This window comes from Pithys albifrons, chromosome 3, assembly GCF_047495875.1.
Source record: "Pithys albifrons albifrons isolate INPA30051 chromosome 3, PitAlb_v1, whole genome shotgun sequence".
NCBI lineage: Eukaryota > Metazoa > Chordata > Aves > Passeriformes > Thamnophilidae > Pithys > Pithys albifrons.
This window is the reverse complement of record NC_092460.1, coordinates 28,121,412-28,134,976: the sequence shown is the minus strand read 5'-3', so window position 1 is coordinate 28,134,976 and position 13,565 is coordinate 28,121,412. Positions and strand designations below refer to the sequence as shown.

The 13,565-nt window shown below is 41.6% G+C and overlaps 1 protein-coding gene across 2 annotated transcripts in view; it reads right to left on the bottom strand.

Moving 5' to 3' along the window:
- The window catches only part of CREB3L2 (cAMP responsive element binding protein 3 like 2), an 86,771-nt gene that overhangs the window by 14,071 nt on the left and 59,135 nt on the right, over window positions 1-13,565 (bottom strand). The window contains exons 4-8 of one of the 2 annotated variants that reach the window (XM_071551156.1): window positions 11,965-12,052; window positions 10,027-10,208; window positions 9,226-9,372; window positions 7,439-7,497; window positions 6,412-6,480 (exon numbers count right to left, since the gene is read on the bottom strand). In XM_071551156.1, the coding sequence (XP_071407257.1) occupies window positions 6,412-6,480; window positions 7,439-7,497; window positions 9,226-9,372; window positions 10,027-10,208; window positions 11,965-12,052 (545 nt within the window). The remainder of the gene's footprint in view (window positions 1-6,411; window positions 6,481-7,438; window positions 7,498-9,225; window positions 9,373-10,026; window positions 10,209-11,964; window positions 12,053-13,565) is intronic. The other variant, XM_071551158.1, reaches the window with a different exon arrangement.

Below are 13,565 nucleotides of genomic sequence, written 5' to 3'. Positions count from 1 at the left end.
GCATAATAACTAGCTGTAAGATTTAATACTGTAGTTTTTGTTTATCTTTTAGTGTAATGCTAAGTTTAAGTAGTAAAATCAAGACAAAATTTTTGAGTTTTGTCTGTTTCTAAAGGGGGGACTGATGCCAAAGGGGTTTTTGTTCTGATTTTCACATTTTGTAGATTTTAGGAACACAGTAGTTGTAGATTTTTAGAGTGTTAATATTTCTAACAGTGTAAGTTTAATGCCTTTCTATCACTACCCCTGTCCCAGAACAGGGAGCTCAAATTCCTTTAGTTAATTAATCTTGTTTAGACTCCTTTCCAAGGTAGAGCTGAAGGATATCAGAAGGTCTACAGAATGAAACATAAACATAGGTCAGAGTGACCCAAAAGCCAGAATTGGATGAACTCCAAGAGACCTTTGTGTGCCTGAGGAAGAAGAGCTGATGAAGACAGAGGGTCTTGACGACCCCAGATCCAATTCCAGGGGGTTGGACCAGGGGTGGGACTGGGGCTGGACTGAGAAATGTGTAAAGCAATGATTGGAGGGATCTTATTATAAAAGCCATGGAAACAAGAACTAAGACACATGCATGTCATCCTGTATTCCTGTGGGCTGTAGGCCCTGTGTTATTAAAGGACCTTTACTTTTTATCTTACCCTACACTAATGTGGCTTGAAGTCCTGTTTTTGGGGGGAAGGGTCATTCATGGCATCACATTCTACAACTCTTTAAAAAAAGAAAGCTTATTCTACAACTCAAAAATAAGAAAGCGATACGCCTAATTCAATCCTTTATTCACTATTAGAGGGACCACAGGCAAATAAAGAGATATAAACAGTGTTCATCACGCAAATGAGACCATTCTGATTTGCTGCTCCTTTTTGCATCTCTCCCCAGTTCCTCCTCTCATCTGCTGCACGGCATAGGGTTCACAAAAACTTGCATACATAGTGTACACCATTGTCTAGCCTAGAACATGCTGCATGTAGTAATTCCCACCACATGCCACCAGCTATGTTATACAGCGATGCCCTTGTAACCCTGAAACTTCTGTGCTATTATAGAAGATTAAATCTTTCCCCCAGTTCAGGTTTGAACCACTGGGCTCGACACAGAACAGCTCTGTGGATTGAGGAGGAAGGAACCCTCCTCCTCCTCCTCCTCAGCTCGGGGGCTGGCAGCAGCAGCAGCAACCTTGAGATGCTGATCATTCTTGCCACTTTTTGTGGAGGCGTGAGTGAGAAAACAGCTAATGGCTGGTGAGGAAATCAACAGAGAAGAGGCAATTCTCCTCATTTTGCTCATCGCTGCCTTTTTGTGCTCAGTTTAAAAAACCTGTTGGGCAGAGTGGGCCCAGAGAGCTGATTTCAAAACAGTCTCTTTTTGGAAAAATATAATTAGACAAGTATTCTGAGGTGTCCTATACAGAGAGGAAGATTCATTCCCCACTTTATTTACCAACTACCTTCACATAAAATGTCTTTCTTCCCCAAGTCATTTATCTCTTTGAGCAGAGCTACTGCCTTCTTCTCAATACACAGGGACTCAGTGTTTGGCGCTGGCAGGATACAGAAACATTTGCAAACTGTGAGCAAGAACTGAGGAAAGGGCAAGAAACAAGTCTGATCAGAAATGACACAAGTTTATCCTGCTACTGCCAAAATGGAGCACTCCTTGGTGCTTTTATTCTCTATTTGAATCTGGAATGGTAGAAGACTGTATTCTGAGGTAAAAGACTCCTATGGAAAAGCTTTTTACTGGATAGCTGCAGGGATGATCTGGACCAAGAGAAGGAAAAGGAGCAGGTCTCTGCTCTGCAGGATGTGACTTACCCTAAACTATGATGCTCCCTCTAAATAGCAGAAGAAAGGTCACAAATGCTTTTAGGGCAACACACTGCCTATGGCCAAGTCCTAACAGGAGAAAATGCAAACCCAAGGCAGCCTGCTAAGGGGGTTTGCACCCACAGGGATTATTTTCACTGTGTCTGACACATTTCCCAGGATATTCAATTAGAGGGTCACCTCCGTAGGAGGTGTGAGCGTGCTTTCACGCTTTTCTCTGCCAATGGAAGCACCTCATAGGAAAGCTGTAAAGTGACTGAAGACTCCTGCTCTTCCTTCCACACACTGCCAGCAAATTCACTGTGCCTGTGATGTCTTATTTTCGTGTGCACATTCGCATATATTTATCTTCAGAAGAGGCCCTTTCATTACTAAAGGAAGGAGCAAGTCAAGGCTTCCCCTCTGCTTCCAGTGACACTTTGATTAAGGAGAGAAAATTTGTCACTCCAGGACTTAGTCACTTGGGAGGCTTCCTCAATTCAATGTTTATGTTTAAAATTCAACATCAATTCAAAGAAAAAAAAGAAGATAGCTTCTAGGGGACACCAAACACTTTATTTTAGTCAAAAGTTTTCAGAGAATTGTTCCTACTCTGTGAGTATCAAAACATAATTCTGAGAAGGAGAAAGAAAAAATTCACTCTGTCTTCTAACTCTACACAGAGATTCCTATATGTGGGAAAGAGGACAAATACCAAAGTAAGGTTTTCACTAAAAGACCACTTAAATCCACCATTTTTCCTCATTTGAATTACAAAGAAAATATTCAGCAATTTTTCGTTAAAGACATTTCAGCATAAAAACCAATGTCCTGCTTCTTCGAAAATAAGGAGTCGCTCCAGAGCTGCCATGGTTTGTCAACTACTATAAGGGTGGTCTGAAATGAAATACAAGGTATCTCACTGCAGTTTAAATCAAGATCCTTCACTCTTTGAACATGATTTGGTAAAATGACTTTACTGGTCTCAAATAAAGGGATAGCCAAGCAAATCAGTGAAGTCTGGCAGCTTTGGTGCTGATAAACCATTGGTGGGTCAGACTGATAGGCAACTTGATCTTTAGATGACTGGGAGTTGCAAGTTTGAGCAGGAGCATCAGAAATGGGAGAACATGCCATTAGTACTTATAAAGTCACTGCCTTTAAGGTGCCTGTCAGAGTGCAGGTCTACACAGCCAGTTTGTGTTACTCCGTGTCAGCAACTCCAGCAGCTACTTGCACACATTGTCCATGTGTGGCACTCTCAACCACATCTGCACTGCATCCTATGTCTATCATTTTTCCAGGAAAAGGGATCACCAATATATTTATAAATACAAACTCTACAGAAGTGAGAAGCAAAAGTACTTCTTAACACGTTATACACAGCATCAGATGTTTCAATACTGCCTTTAAGCCCAAACTGCCATGGCTCCCAGCTACATAACTCTGGTGTCAGGGAACATATTCAAACCTTTGGATCACTGGCAGTTTCTGCCTTCGGTGTTGGTGTCAAAATATGAGCGGATCAAGCCTTCTTGGTGACTGGGACAAGTCAGTTCAATTCTTGGTGCCAGCTTCTTCTCACACCCTTGGCTTTCTAAGACAGGGGCACCCACATGTTCAAATGCCACTTAATCGGACTCTGGCTCACTTGTGGCTTCAAGACATAACAGATAAGCATGTAATGTGCTCCCTTAGTTTTGAGAAAACTGCCTAGGAAGGAACTTGGATGGGTTTCTTTTAAAGGATTGAGTCACACGAACTAGGAGAGGTAACATATGCTAGTGTTCTAATACTAAATCTGACAAAAATGTTACAGTCACCCACTCAGAGTAATGAGAATTAAAAACTCCCCTGCATCTTGATCCCCAACCTCCTGCCTTGCCTTTTAAGATGTGTGAATACCAAGGGAGATGCTCCTGGATGCAATTTTTTTTGACCACAGTTGCACCTTTCACATTATGTCTTTTCACATCCAGAACTTCAGGCTAAGGCTGGTTTTCAAGGAAGATTCCTCTGAATTTTTTCCTGTTACTGAGAGTAATGAAGGAATACTTTTTATCAGAAACAAATTCTAGTGTTTCCATGGTTTGGAGCCAGATTTTGAAATGCAAGCAGGGTTTCCCTGAAGTCTCAGGTATGTATCTATGCACATATGTTCTATATATAGAATAACATGCTCTGAAAAAGTGATTGCACAGACTGAAAGGCAACTGCTGTTCAATAGTTGAATGTTTTGGAAGTTGCCCTTCAGTTTCTCTCAAAACCAGCCAGCCTATACAAACATGATAATGACTGACAGAACACAGACAATCATGAACTTTTAGGTAAGCAGCTATAGCCCAATTCTCCAACAAGGTTAAAATCCAACTTTGTCTTCACCTACACTTGAATGCGTGAACATTTTAACATGTAATCACAGCTCTTATTTTCCTCTTATCTTTCTTCTACTCTTACAACTTTTCACAATGAAGAACAGCTCTAATGTTTGTAGATCTACTTTTAGATATTATTTTCAATAATTTCTTTATTTTTTACTGCAATGAACACTCAAAACTACAGTCAGCTAATGCTCTGCTTTGGGTATATTAAATAAATGTGTGCATGGCTGCAGTATTGAGAAATAAAGTCCTAAACATAAATTTGGATATCTAACACAACAGACATTGCATAATTTTGACCACCGCTGCTCTGAACTTAGATTCCTGACAGTACATAGGAGATGAAAGTACAAGCTATAGGATAATGTGAGGACAAGTTCTGAAACATGTGAACAGTCTCTGGATGTCATGCCAAGGCTCTGTGCAAATAACAGTGAGGAAATAAGACATTTTGAATTCAACGTAGGATGTGGATAATGTACATTAAACAAGGGTCTGGAACCATTCTCCAAATGAGATAGCTGTACAATTACACAGTAAATAAAAAAGTGGCTCTCTGGGGTTAAGATGAAAAAGCTCACAATATGGTATGTTACAAAATTGAGACTTGATGAAAGCAGGTACTTCACAAATTTCTCGGTACTTCAATTTGAAGCCTTAGCAGATTTTAGACACAGTTGGTATCTAAATAGCCAAAACAGTATTGCCATGAATTACAAGAATTTCTGTGCAGAAGGAAGAACATCTGCTTCTCTGCAAGAGATTACAGATCAGTATCAATACTATTGCAGAGAGCAGGAAACAATGCAATTCATACCAAATGACCAAAGTATGAAGAATTTGGAGATAGTATCACTTATCTAAATATTTTTAGAGCATTTAGCAGGAAAGGATTAAGATAATCAAATAATAGAGAAGACGTTAAAGGTCCTTTCTAGAAGGATGGACAATACCAACAAAGCTGCTCTCATGAGTGCATCCCCAACAACTCAGAGATGAAAACAGCTGGCCAAATTTATCTGAACAAGAAAACAGCTCCAGGCTTGAAAACATGCTCTTCCCAAGTGGATAATCTACAGCTGCACCTTTCCTTAAGGAAGTTGGCTTCAGCAGCTGCAGGTACAGCTCCTGGGAGAGACATCCCTTCTCTAAACCTACAGAACAATTCCTGGTTTTTTTTAATGTAAAACCGTGGAGGATGATAGAGGAGGCACAGAAATGGCTTGGCTCTCTTCAAACAAGCAGCAGATGTCTTTATGCATGAGCAGTGTGTGGGAGACACTCTCCAGCAAGTTACAGTGCTACAGGGTCTGGCTCCATAAAAGCAGAGATTGGATCCAGAGATCAGAAACAACACATGCCACTCAATTAGCAATACACTGGCTGCCAGATAAGCTCTAGGGCCATTTTCCATGATCGTGGATCTTATCTTAAAAACCCAGCCTCCTCTCACACTTCAGTGTCACCATCATGTTCAGTGGTAATATTCAACCATCACGATAAATGCCTCTGACTGGAAGGTGTTAAGAGTGGGCTTACTCATCAGAATTTGCCGCACTGAGCATAACCCAGGACTGACACTGCACTCTCAGCTAACATCCAATTCAAAGGTCAGCTATTTGACATTTCCTGCCATGTGTCCTTTGAGAAAGCCACCACTGAGTCACCCATTTCTTCAGAAATGAAGAAGCAAGAAGGTGATTTTCCTTTCCAAATGAAGGACATTCTGGGGTGTGAGATGGTTAAAAGGATGCACAATAACTGCAATGATATCTTGTAGCGCAGAAGGAACTAATAATGACTCTTGAGCTTTCATCCCATAATTTCTGGAAGTCTCATGTTCCAGATCAAGGTCTTCCGGCAAAATGTCACTAAATAAAGAGAACTGAGAGAGCTGGATTGTAGTTTTTGTTTGTTTCGACTCACTAATGAGGTTCTTTAGCGTTCTTCCACTGGGCAGTGGAAAAACTCTAAGAGGAGTGCTAAAAGGTTCTTCAAGGCCACCACAGGCTATGGAGACAGTTTAAGACATGCCATCAAAGTCTTTACGCTTTACATCCCACTGCAGTCACAATAACTGGCCTTCCTCTTCCTTCTCTGTCATTAATCCCATCAGATACAGCCATTGTTCACATTCCAATTGATCTCCCAACCTCCAGATTTTCAACCTTCACTGTAATATCATGCTACAGATTTTTGATCCTCTTCCCTTCTCTTACCTGTTAGTATTCTCCAGGACTTCAACCTTCTTACGCAGCTCACTATTTTCATTTGAACAGGTCTCAACTCTGCAGAGAGCACAATGAAAGAGGAATGTAAAAAAATCAGTCATTTATTAAATCCATTGTAAAACAAGCCAAACTTGCTTTCTTAGAAAGCTCTGTGATCTTGCCTACATTTAATGAAATATTACACCAATGAACTTCAGTCATCCCCTAAACTAAAGGAGATTGTAATATAACATGGCACATAAGAGGTCCGAGTAAAATATGCGATTCCTAAAAAGACAAATATGACGATTCTGAATAGCTCCAAGAAGAAAAAAAGGTAAAGGGAAATATATCTGTATATTTTTTGATATCTGCATGTATAGGGTGGAATTTCACAAGAGTAACTCTGAGGAAGTGAGACATGGCTATAAAGAGACAAGAAAAAAATGGAAATTACATCAAGGATATCACTAAAGATGGTACAAGGGTTTTAACAGAACCATCTGGTGAATTGCGTAAGAGTAATACTGGAATACTTGTCTCTTGGAAGAAAGATTAATTTGGGATATAAATCACTAACTGGGGGTTTGGGTCCTGCTCGCTAAGGGAAGTGGATGGGTCACATGCTATTTTCCTGAGTCCTGCTTATTTTCCCAGGCAGTCCTGACTCACCCACTTCCTATTTCTGTTTTCATCTGCACTAGAAGACAGAACATACTCACTCTGAATCCACCTTTCCCTGGGCACTGCCTATCCTTGAGGCCAACACAGTTGCAAGAGGGGAAGGCCAATAGCAGCTGGGTCTTGTCTTATTTAAGGTGTAAAATGTTTGCCTGCACATTAGGCATGCATTGCAGGCAGGCACAGCTCTGACTCTGGACAAGCAGCCAGGACCAGGGCCTTTTCTCAGTCACCGCCACGAGATGGCAGCTGGCACTCTGTGCACAGAACTGTCCCAGCATCCACAGCTGGATCCCTTCCCAGTTCCACAACCAGCGCTATTGGCCCGCTTGAAACAGGAAGGAGGCTGGCTTACTTCTTTTCCAGACTGTCCATGTATTCTTTCTTTTTTCTTCTGCTTTCCTGAGCAGAGATCTAAGAAAAAAGGAATGAAAACATCAAATATTTGCAAAGTAAAAAAAGCATCAAAAAATAATTAGTAAATTGGTAAAAGCCCCAACATTATTAGATTCAAGCCTCCATGTTCTCATTTCTATTCCTGGCAAGCAAAGCACTGAGTTGATCTGTTTCCACATTCTGAAGCAATACTGCTCCTCTCAGTCCTAGAACGATCATTCCCCGCCAACCTTAAAAAGTAAATCAGATTCATCTGCAGAGAATACTCTAGGACAAATACTGATCCCAGGACAATGCCCTGCATCTGGGAGAGGAAAAGCCCATGAATGTGTTTGAAAGCAGCTCTGCAGACACAGACTTGGGGTCCTGATGAACAAGTCAAACATAAATCAGCAACGTGCCCTTGCAGCACCAGTGGCCAACCAAATCTGGGTCTACATTAAGGAGATTTAGGTAGCAGGTAGAGAAAAGTGGTTCTTGCCTTCTGTTCAGTGCCTGCAAGACCACAGCTGAGTACAGCCTACAGCTTGTGGCTCAGAAATAAATACTTTGGATGTACCAGAAGCAAGCCAGAGGTGGACCACTGCTATAATAAGCATGCTAGAGTACATGACATTTCAGGGAAGGCAAAGAAAGCTGAATGTGTTCAGATTGAAGTAGAGAAGTCTAAGGAGGGAATCCTATTGCTGTCTTCAACTATCTCCTGTAGTGAAGATAATGTCAGACTCTTCTTAGATGTGTACAGCAAAATGGCAAGAGACATCAAATACAAGCTGCAGCAAAGGAAATTCCTATTGCACATTACGGATTCTATTTATTTGTTTCCACCACAAGGGTGGTTTAATATAGGAACACATTGCCCAGAGGTGCTGCGGACTTATCACCCTTTGAGGCAGTAAAATGTGACTGGGCAAGTCACTTACTCTAAGTTGACCCTGCTTCCCAAGCCAGGAGTTGAAGCAGAGGACTTCCAGAGATCCCCTCCAATAAAAATGGCTCTGGTTCTATGAAAGCTACACATCACTTCCAAAAAATTGAAGAACTACATTACAAGACCAAATTCTGATTCTGTGTGGGCAAATTTACACCTCTTTCTGCAAAACCAGCAACAGAATATAGTAACCTTCAATGATGTGGTAAAATCCTTCAGAACAAGTGATCTGGCCAGGTCTTAAAAAAATTGCATTCTTCCCTATCCTTAGGCTCTTCCCCATGTTGGAACAAAAATAAAAAATAAAAAAATAAAAAACCCAAAAGAAACAAACAAAAGACCCCACACCAACAACAAAACGAAAGAAACCTTGTAGACTTGAAGGACATTTCACAGTCTTAGTATCAACCATTTGTTTACAGGTCATTGAATTCAAGAATCAAAAGATCCGTGCACCAAAATACAGTCATATTTTAAAACAGGAAACAGAAAAGAAAACACTCATCACCATGAAAAGAATAGAGGTCTTTGCCTACCATAAGGGTAGGATTGTACTGTTTTTTAAAAGGAGCCAAGCCACAGCAACTTGATACCTTGCCTGCTAAATACCCTATTGTTAATGGACTCAGGTAAATACCTAGACTCAGGCACACTGTCACAGTGACAGACAATTTGATGGATGTGTTTAGGAACAAAGAAAAGCACTTTGTTAAAAGACAACTTACAGCATTCAACAGTACCATGGACCATTACTGCAGCATTTTTTAAAATGAAGGACAAGCAGGAACTACCCAGCAAAGCTAACTAATATTTACCTTGTTTTTTATTTTCCTGCGGATTTTCTTTAGGACTTTTTCCTCTGCTTTTGTCAGGGGCAGTTTGGTAGGGATAGGGTAGCCCTCTGCTATCAGCGTCCTCTTCTCCTCCTCTGTCAGGATGAGTGGGCCAGTCCCCTGCAATTTCTTCAAGGGTCATAAAAATGAAGTAATATGTAAGTGCACACAGTCCTAGAAAAAAAGGTTGTTACAAAAGAGATGCAGCAGCTCCCCCACTTCAGAGAGGACCATGCCTACTGGAACAACAGCCTCTTGCCATTGTGAATGTGTGGAAGACCTTTTAGATAATTTCCACTGACAGACCAAAACTCTGGGACAGGATTTCCTCAAAACATCTGTTCTTGGCCTAGCTCTGTACACACTGAGGCCAACAGTAAAACTCTCCTTGGCTCATCAGGGAAAGAGACAAATGGAAGCAATACTGAAAATCCTTCCCTATCACCACTTGCTTTTGACAAGACCAGAGAACAGATGCAGATCTACCAGAGACAGGTTAACCCAGCAGGGCTGAACCCTAAGGCAAAACACAATCCATGGTGGGATAAACCTAATAACACTATTGACCTCTGTGTCAGCTTAGAGGAGAGGCACATACTGTTCTCTGTGGGAACAGAACAGACCAGTGAGCAAGAATGACTGGATCTGCAGTTTTGACCAGAGATGAATTCATCTAAAGGCCAGCAGAAAGTTAGCAAATCCATGTCAAAGCCAGTAATTAAAAAAAGAATAACAGAGAGACACACAGACAGATAGATGCTGGAGAAAGCCATCCCAACTTACATGTGGTGCAGTCAGGAGAGGGGAATTGGTCAGTACTGAAGCTGTGCGTGACGCAACTTTAGCTGTGGCTTGTAGCTGGATTGGGCTTGAGGGAGGGAGTGATCTTGCTGGGCTCTGCCCTCCTTCAGAGTCACTGCCATGGCTGCTGGGAGGGGTTGGAGGCAAATGCAGGGGATCCACTGCTAAAGGCAAGAGAGACACAACATAACACAAGGGTTTGAGGGGCTAATTTAAATTGCCACTAGAGCCGCCGCCACCATCACCCAGTTTCCAAGACTAGGAATGTCTGCTAAAAAATGGATCAAGCAGAAGTAGCAGTCTGAAGATGTTCAGAGCGTGCAGGTCTCCAAAGGAGGAATGAAATGCAGCAGCTATCTTTAGTTTTGACAGACAAAACAGGGCTCCGTGCATATGCTCCAGTCATTCCTACCTACACTTCAGCTTCTTCTTCAAATGATTTGAGGTTTAAGTATAATCTAAAGCACAAGTTCCCTGTTCCCAGGAAACCACATTAACAGAGGGGCTCCAAGCCAGCACACTTTCTCTCCAAAAACAACAGGATTTTCTAGCTTTGCCATGGATTAAACAAATTGCCAGTATTTTTCAAGGGAAGGGATCACATCCAAGGTGTTACGTGATCAAGGAGGAGAGAAAGTCCTCCTAAGGACTTGGTTTAGCACAACTGGGAAGAAGTGACTGACCAAATACTGACAGTAAAGGCTTCAATATACTGATGGAGCAGGAGCAGCATAGGCAGCCAACACAAGTACCTCTCTCACACTGTCCTAACTTCTACTGCGCTTCCACCCAAAAGAACCTGTGCTAGAGTTGGCAACCAAAGCGCTGCTTATGACCAAATGGGTTTGAACCTATTCCAGACACATCTCACCTACTCTTATGGCATGGACAATTTAGCAGATGCCCAAAACAGCCACACCTACATAATTTTTAATCTGAGCTAAATCTACAGCAATTAAATTTTGAAGTAGGAAGATACAGAGCTAATTTGCCACCTTCCACTTCTGTTATGCTTCGCAAATTTGAGTTGAAAAGATCAAATGGGTGGTGAGGGAGGATGGAAGAAAAATAGTAATAAAAAGCTATAATACTCTTTTTGCCTCACTTCTTAACTCTTGCAATTGCCAGAAGAAACATATTTGAAAAACAGCAAGGTTCTTAACTCCACAAACAGCCATTTAATCTATACCCTGATTTGAGATATAGCCTCCACCTGCTACATCATCTGCTTCTCTCCCTAGAACAGTACTATGCACCTACAGAAATTAATTCACCAACAGAATATCAAGTGTTCCTAACTGAAATGCAGTTATCTCCTCAGATTTCAGGTAAAATATTTGACTCTTTCCAAGTTTTCTTGGCTTTAACAAATGATGTGCTGCAAAACTGTTCAGATTTCAGGGCAAGGATAATTGGTCTTCCTTCCTCATTTATAGCTAAGTGCAAAGAGATTTTGGTTGTTCCTAGAACAAATATTCTACAACCAGATTCACCCAACTTTTATTTTCATATAAACTTGCTTTTGTATCAGAGGTTAACAGTAAAGTTTTCAGTTACACTCTTCATGTTTCCTATGCCTTAGTTAAGTCTCCTCAAATTGATTTCTTTTCTATCCTAAATAATCCTATACTTTAAGAATTCGATCTCTCTTCACTACAATTATGAATACCCTACAGACAAAAAGGGATCATTTTCTTTGTGATGAACAAGAAAAAAAAAGAAAGAAAGAAAAAAACCTATATAAATGGGTCAGAGAGAGTCTGGCTCTTCAGTAGCCTGAGTTGAATCCCTGGAAAACACCTGCTTCAGCCTGAAGACTAACATGGTGAGCGAGGAATCCAAATATTTAATCAGGGTAAAGTACATTTATTGTGCATTCTGATCATAACTCCCTAGATGTTGGTTTGGTATTTAACAAACCTTCCTTAGAAGAGAGGTTCAGGAACTGATCCACTTCATGGGGCTCCAATTTAATCTCGGGAAGAACTTTCTGGGTCAGCGGTTTCATCTAGAAAAGAGAAATTAACAGCATGAAAACCCAAAGTACACATCTTAAAAATCTTAATAGACGGATACAAGGATTACTTCTCCATAAATGGAGAGGCTTCCTCTCCTCCTGCTCTGCTACAGGCAAAACTTAAACTGCTTCACACAGTTTGCTAAACCAGGCTACAGAGAATACTGCCCTGACTACTCCCACTATGGCTTTTCTTACTACTATATTTAGCTAAATAAAAGATTACGACTCAGAGATGACATTTCAGACTGAAAGCTAGCAAGCAACCCACTCAAATTACTTCTCTTAGCAACAGAGCTGCTGCTAGAATTTGCTGGACTGCACAGTCTGTTTGAGCAGGGACAGAAATGGCCCTGGGAGTGGGGGAGAGCCTGTTGAAGACCATTGCCATATGGGAGCAAGAACAAGGCACCAGTCACTGAGCACCAGGTTGCTGGACCCAAGTTCATTTCACAGTGTGGAGGAGGAGGAAAAGATACGGTCACAGCTGACTGAAGTTGGGAAGACACCTAGTTTGCCCCACTGACAGGGCTGAGGCATCAGGCTGCCAAGCTGCTGCCCACAGTCTGCCTGTGTGCTACAGTCCCAGGCTTGAGGAAGTCAGTCTGGCACAACAGCTCGTTACCTGCAGCCAAGATCTCTCTCAGTAACCTGTATAACTAACCCAAGCAATAGGAATGTGCCACCAGCTAGTCCCAATACTCTCTTTGCAAATCACGGCATCCCAAGCTACAGCAGGACTATGTAGGGGGAACAGTACATTCAGACTAGAAGAGGATTATGGGAAACTTGTGTTTAATTCTTTCCAGTTTCTCACAAAATAATTTCTGTTGCACATATTTCTGACCCACATCCAAGTGGAAACATTTATTTTCAGCATTTACCAGCTCCACCCGGCCTGAACTGACATTGTACCCTGAGGACTGAGAACAGTCATGCTCCTTCCTCCACTGACTGGGCATCCTGGTGAGCCATGAGCTGCTGCAGTTCATTCTCCTTAACCCAACCACAGCCAAAGCTCTTTAGAACGACCACTGGCTGCTCCAGCAGTGGCCAGAAAGGCATCACAAAGCTCCTAATGAGGCAGGCTGGTGTGGAAGTAGCAGCAGCTTGAAATGTCAAAGCTTCATAGATCTGGCAAAAGTAAGTTTACAGATAAACAGGGAGACTCTAGTCAAACCAAACAAGGAGACTTGTTCTGCTCAGGAGAAGGCTCTGCAGCACTAGAGCAAGTTACTATGAAAGACACTTAGCTTGTCACAGGCTTGATAGAGCAAATGGATTAGTGAGATCAGGTGCAAATGGCTCATTAGAAATTGTTTAAATATTTTCAAAAACCCAAGAGCCCCAGCTTTGGGGTTAGCATAGAAGACAAAGTTGTGCATCCAACCATTAAGACAGGAAGATGCAGACAAGTGTTTTGAAACACAAGCTCTTACAGCAGTAGTGGGACACCAGCAAACATTAAAAAACATCAAAGCAGACTGCAATGTGTACCCTGAAT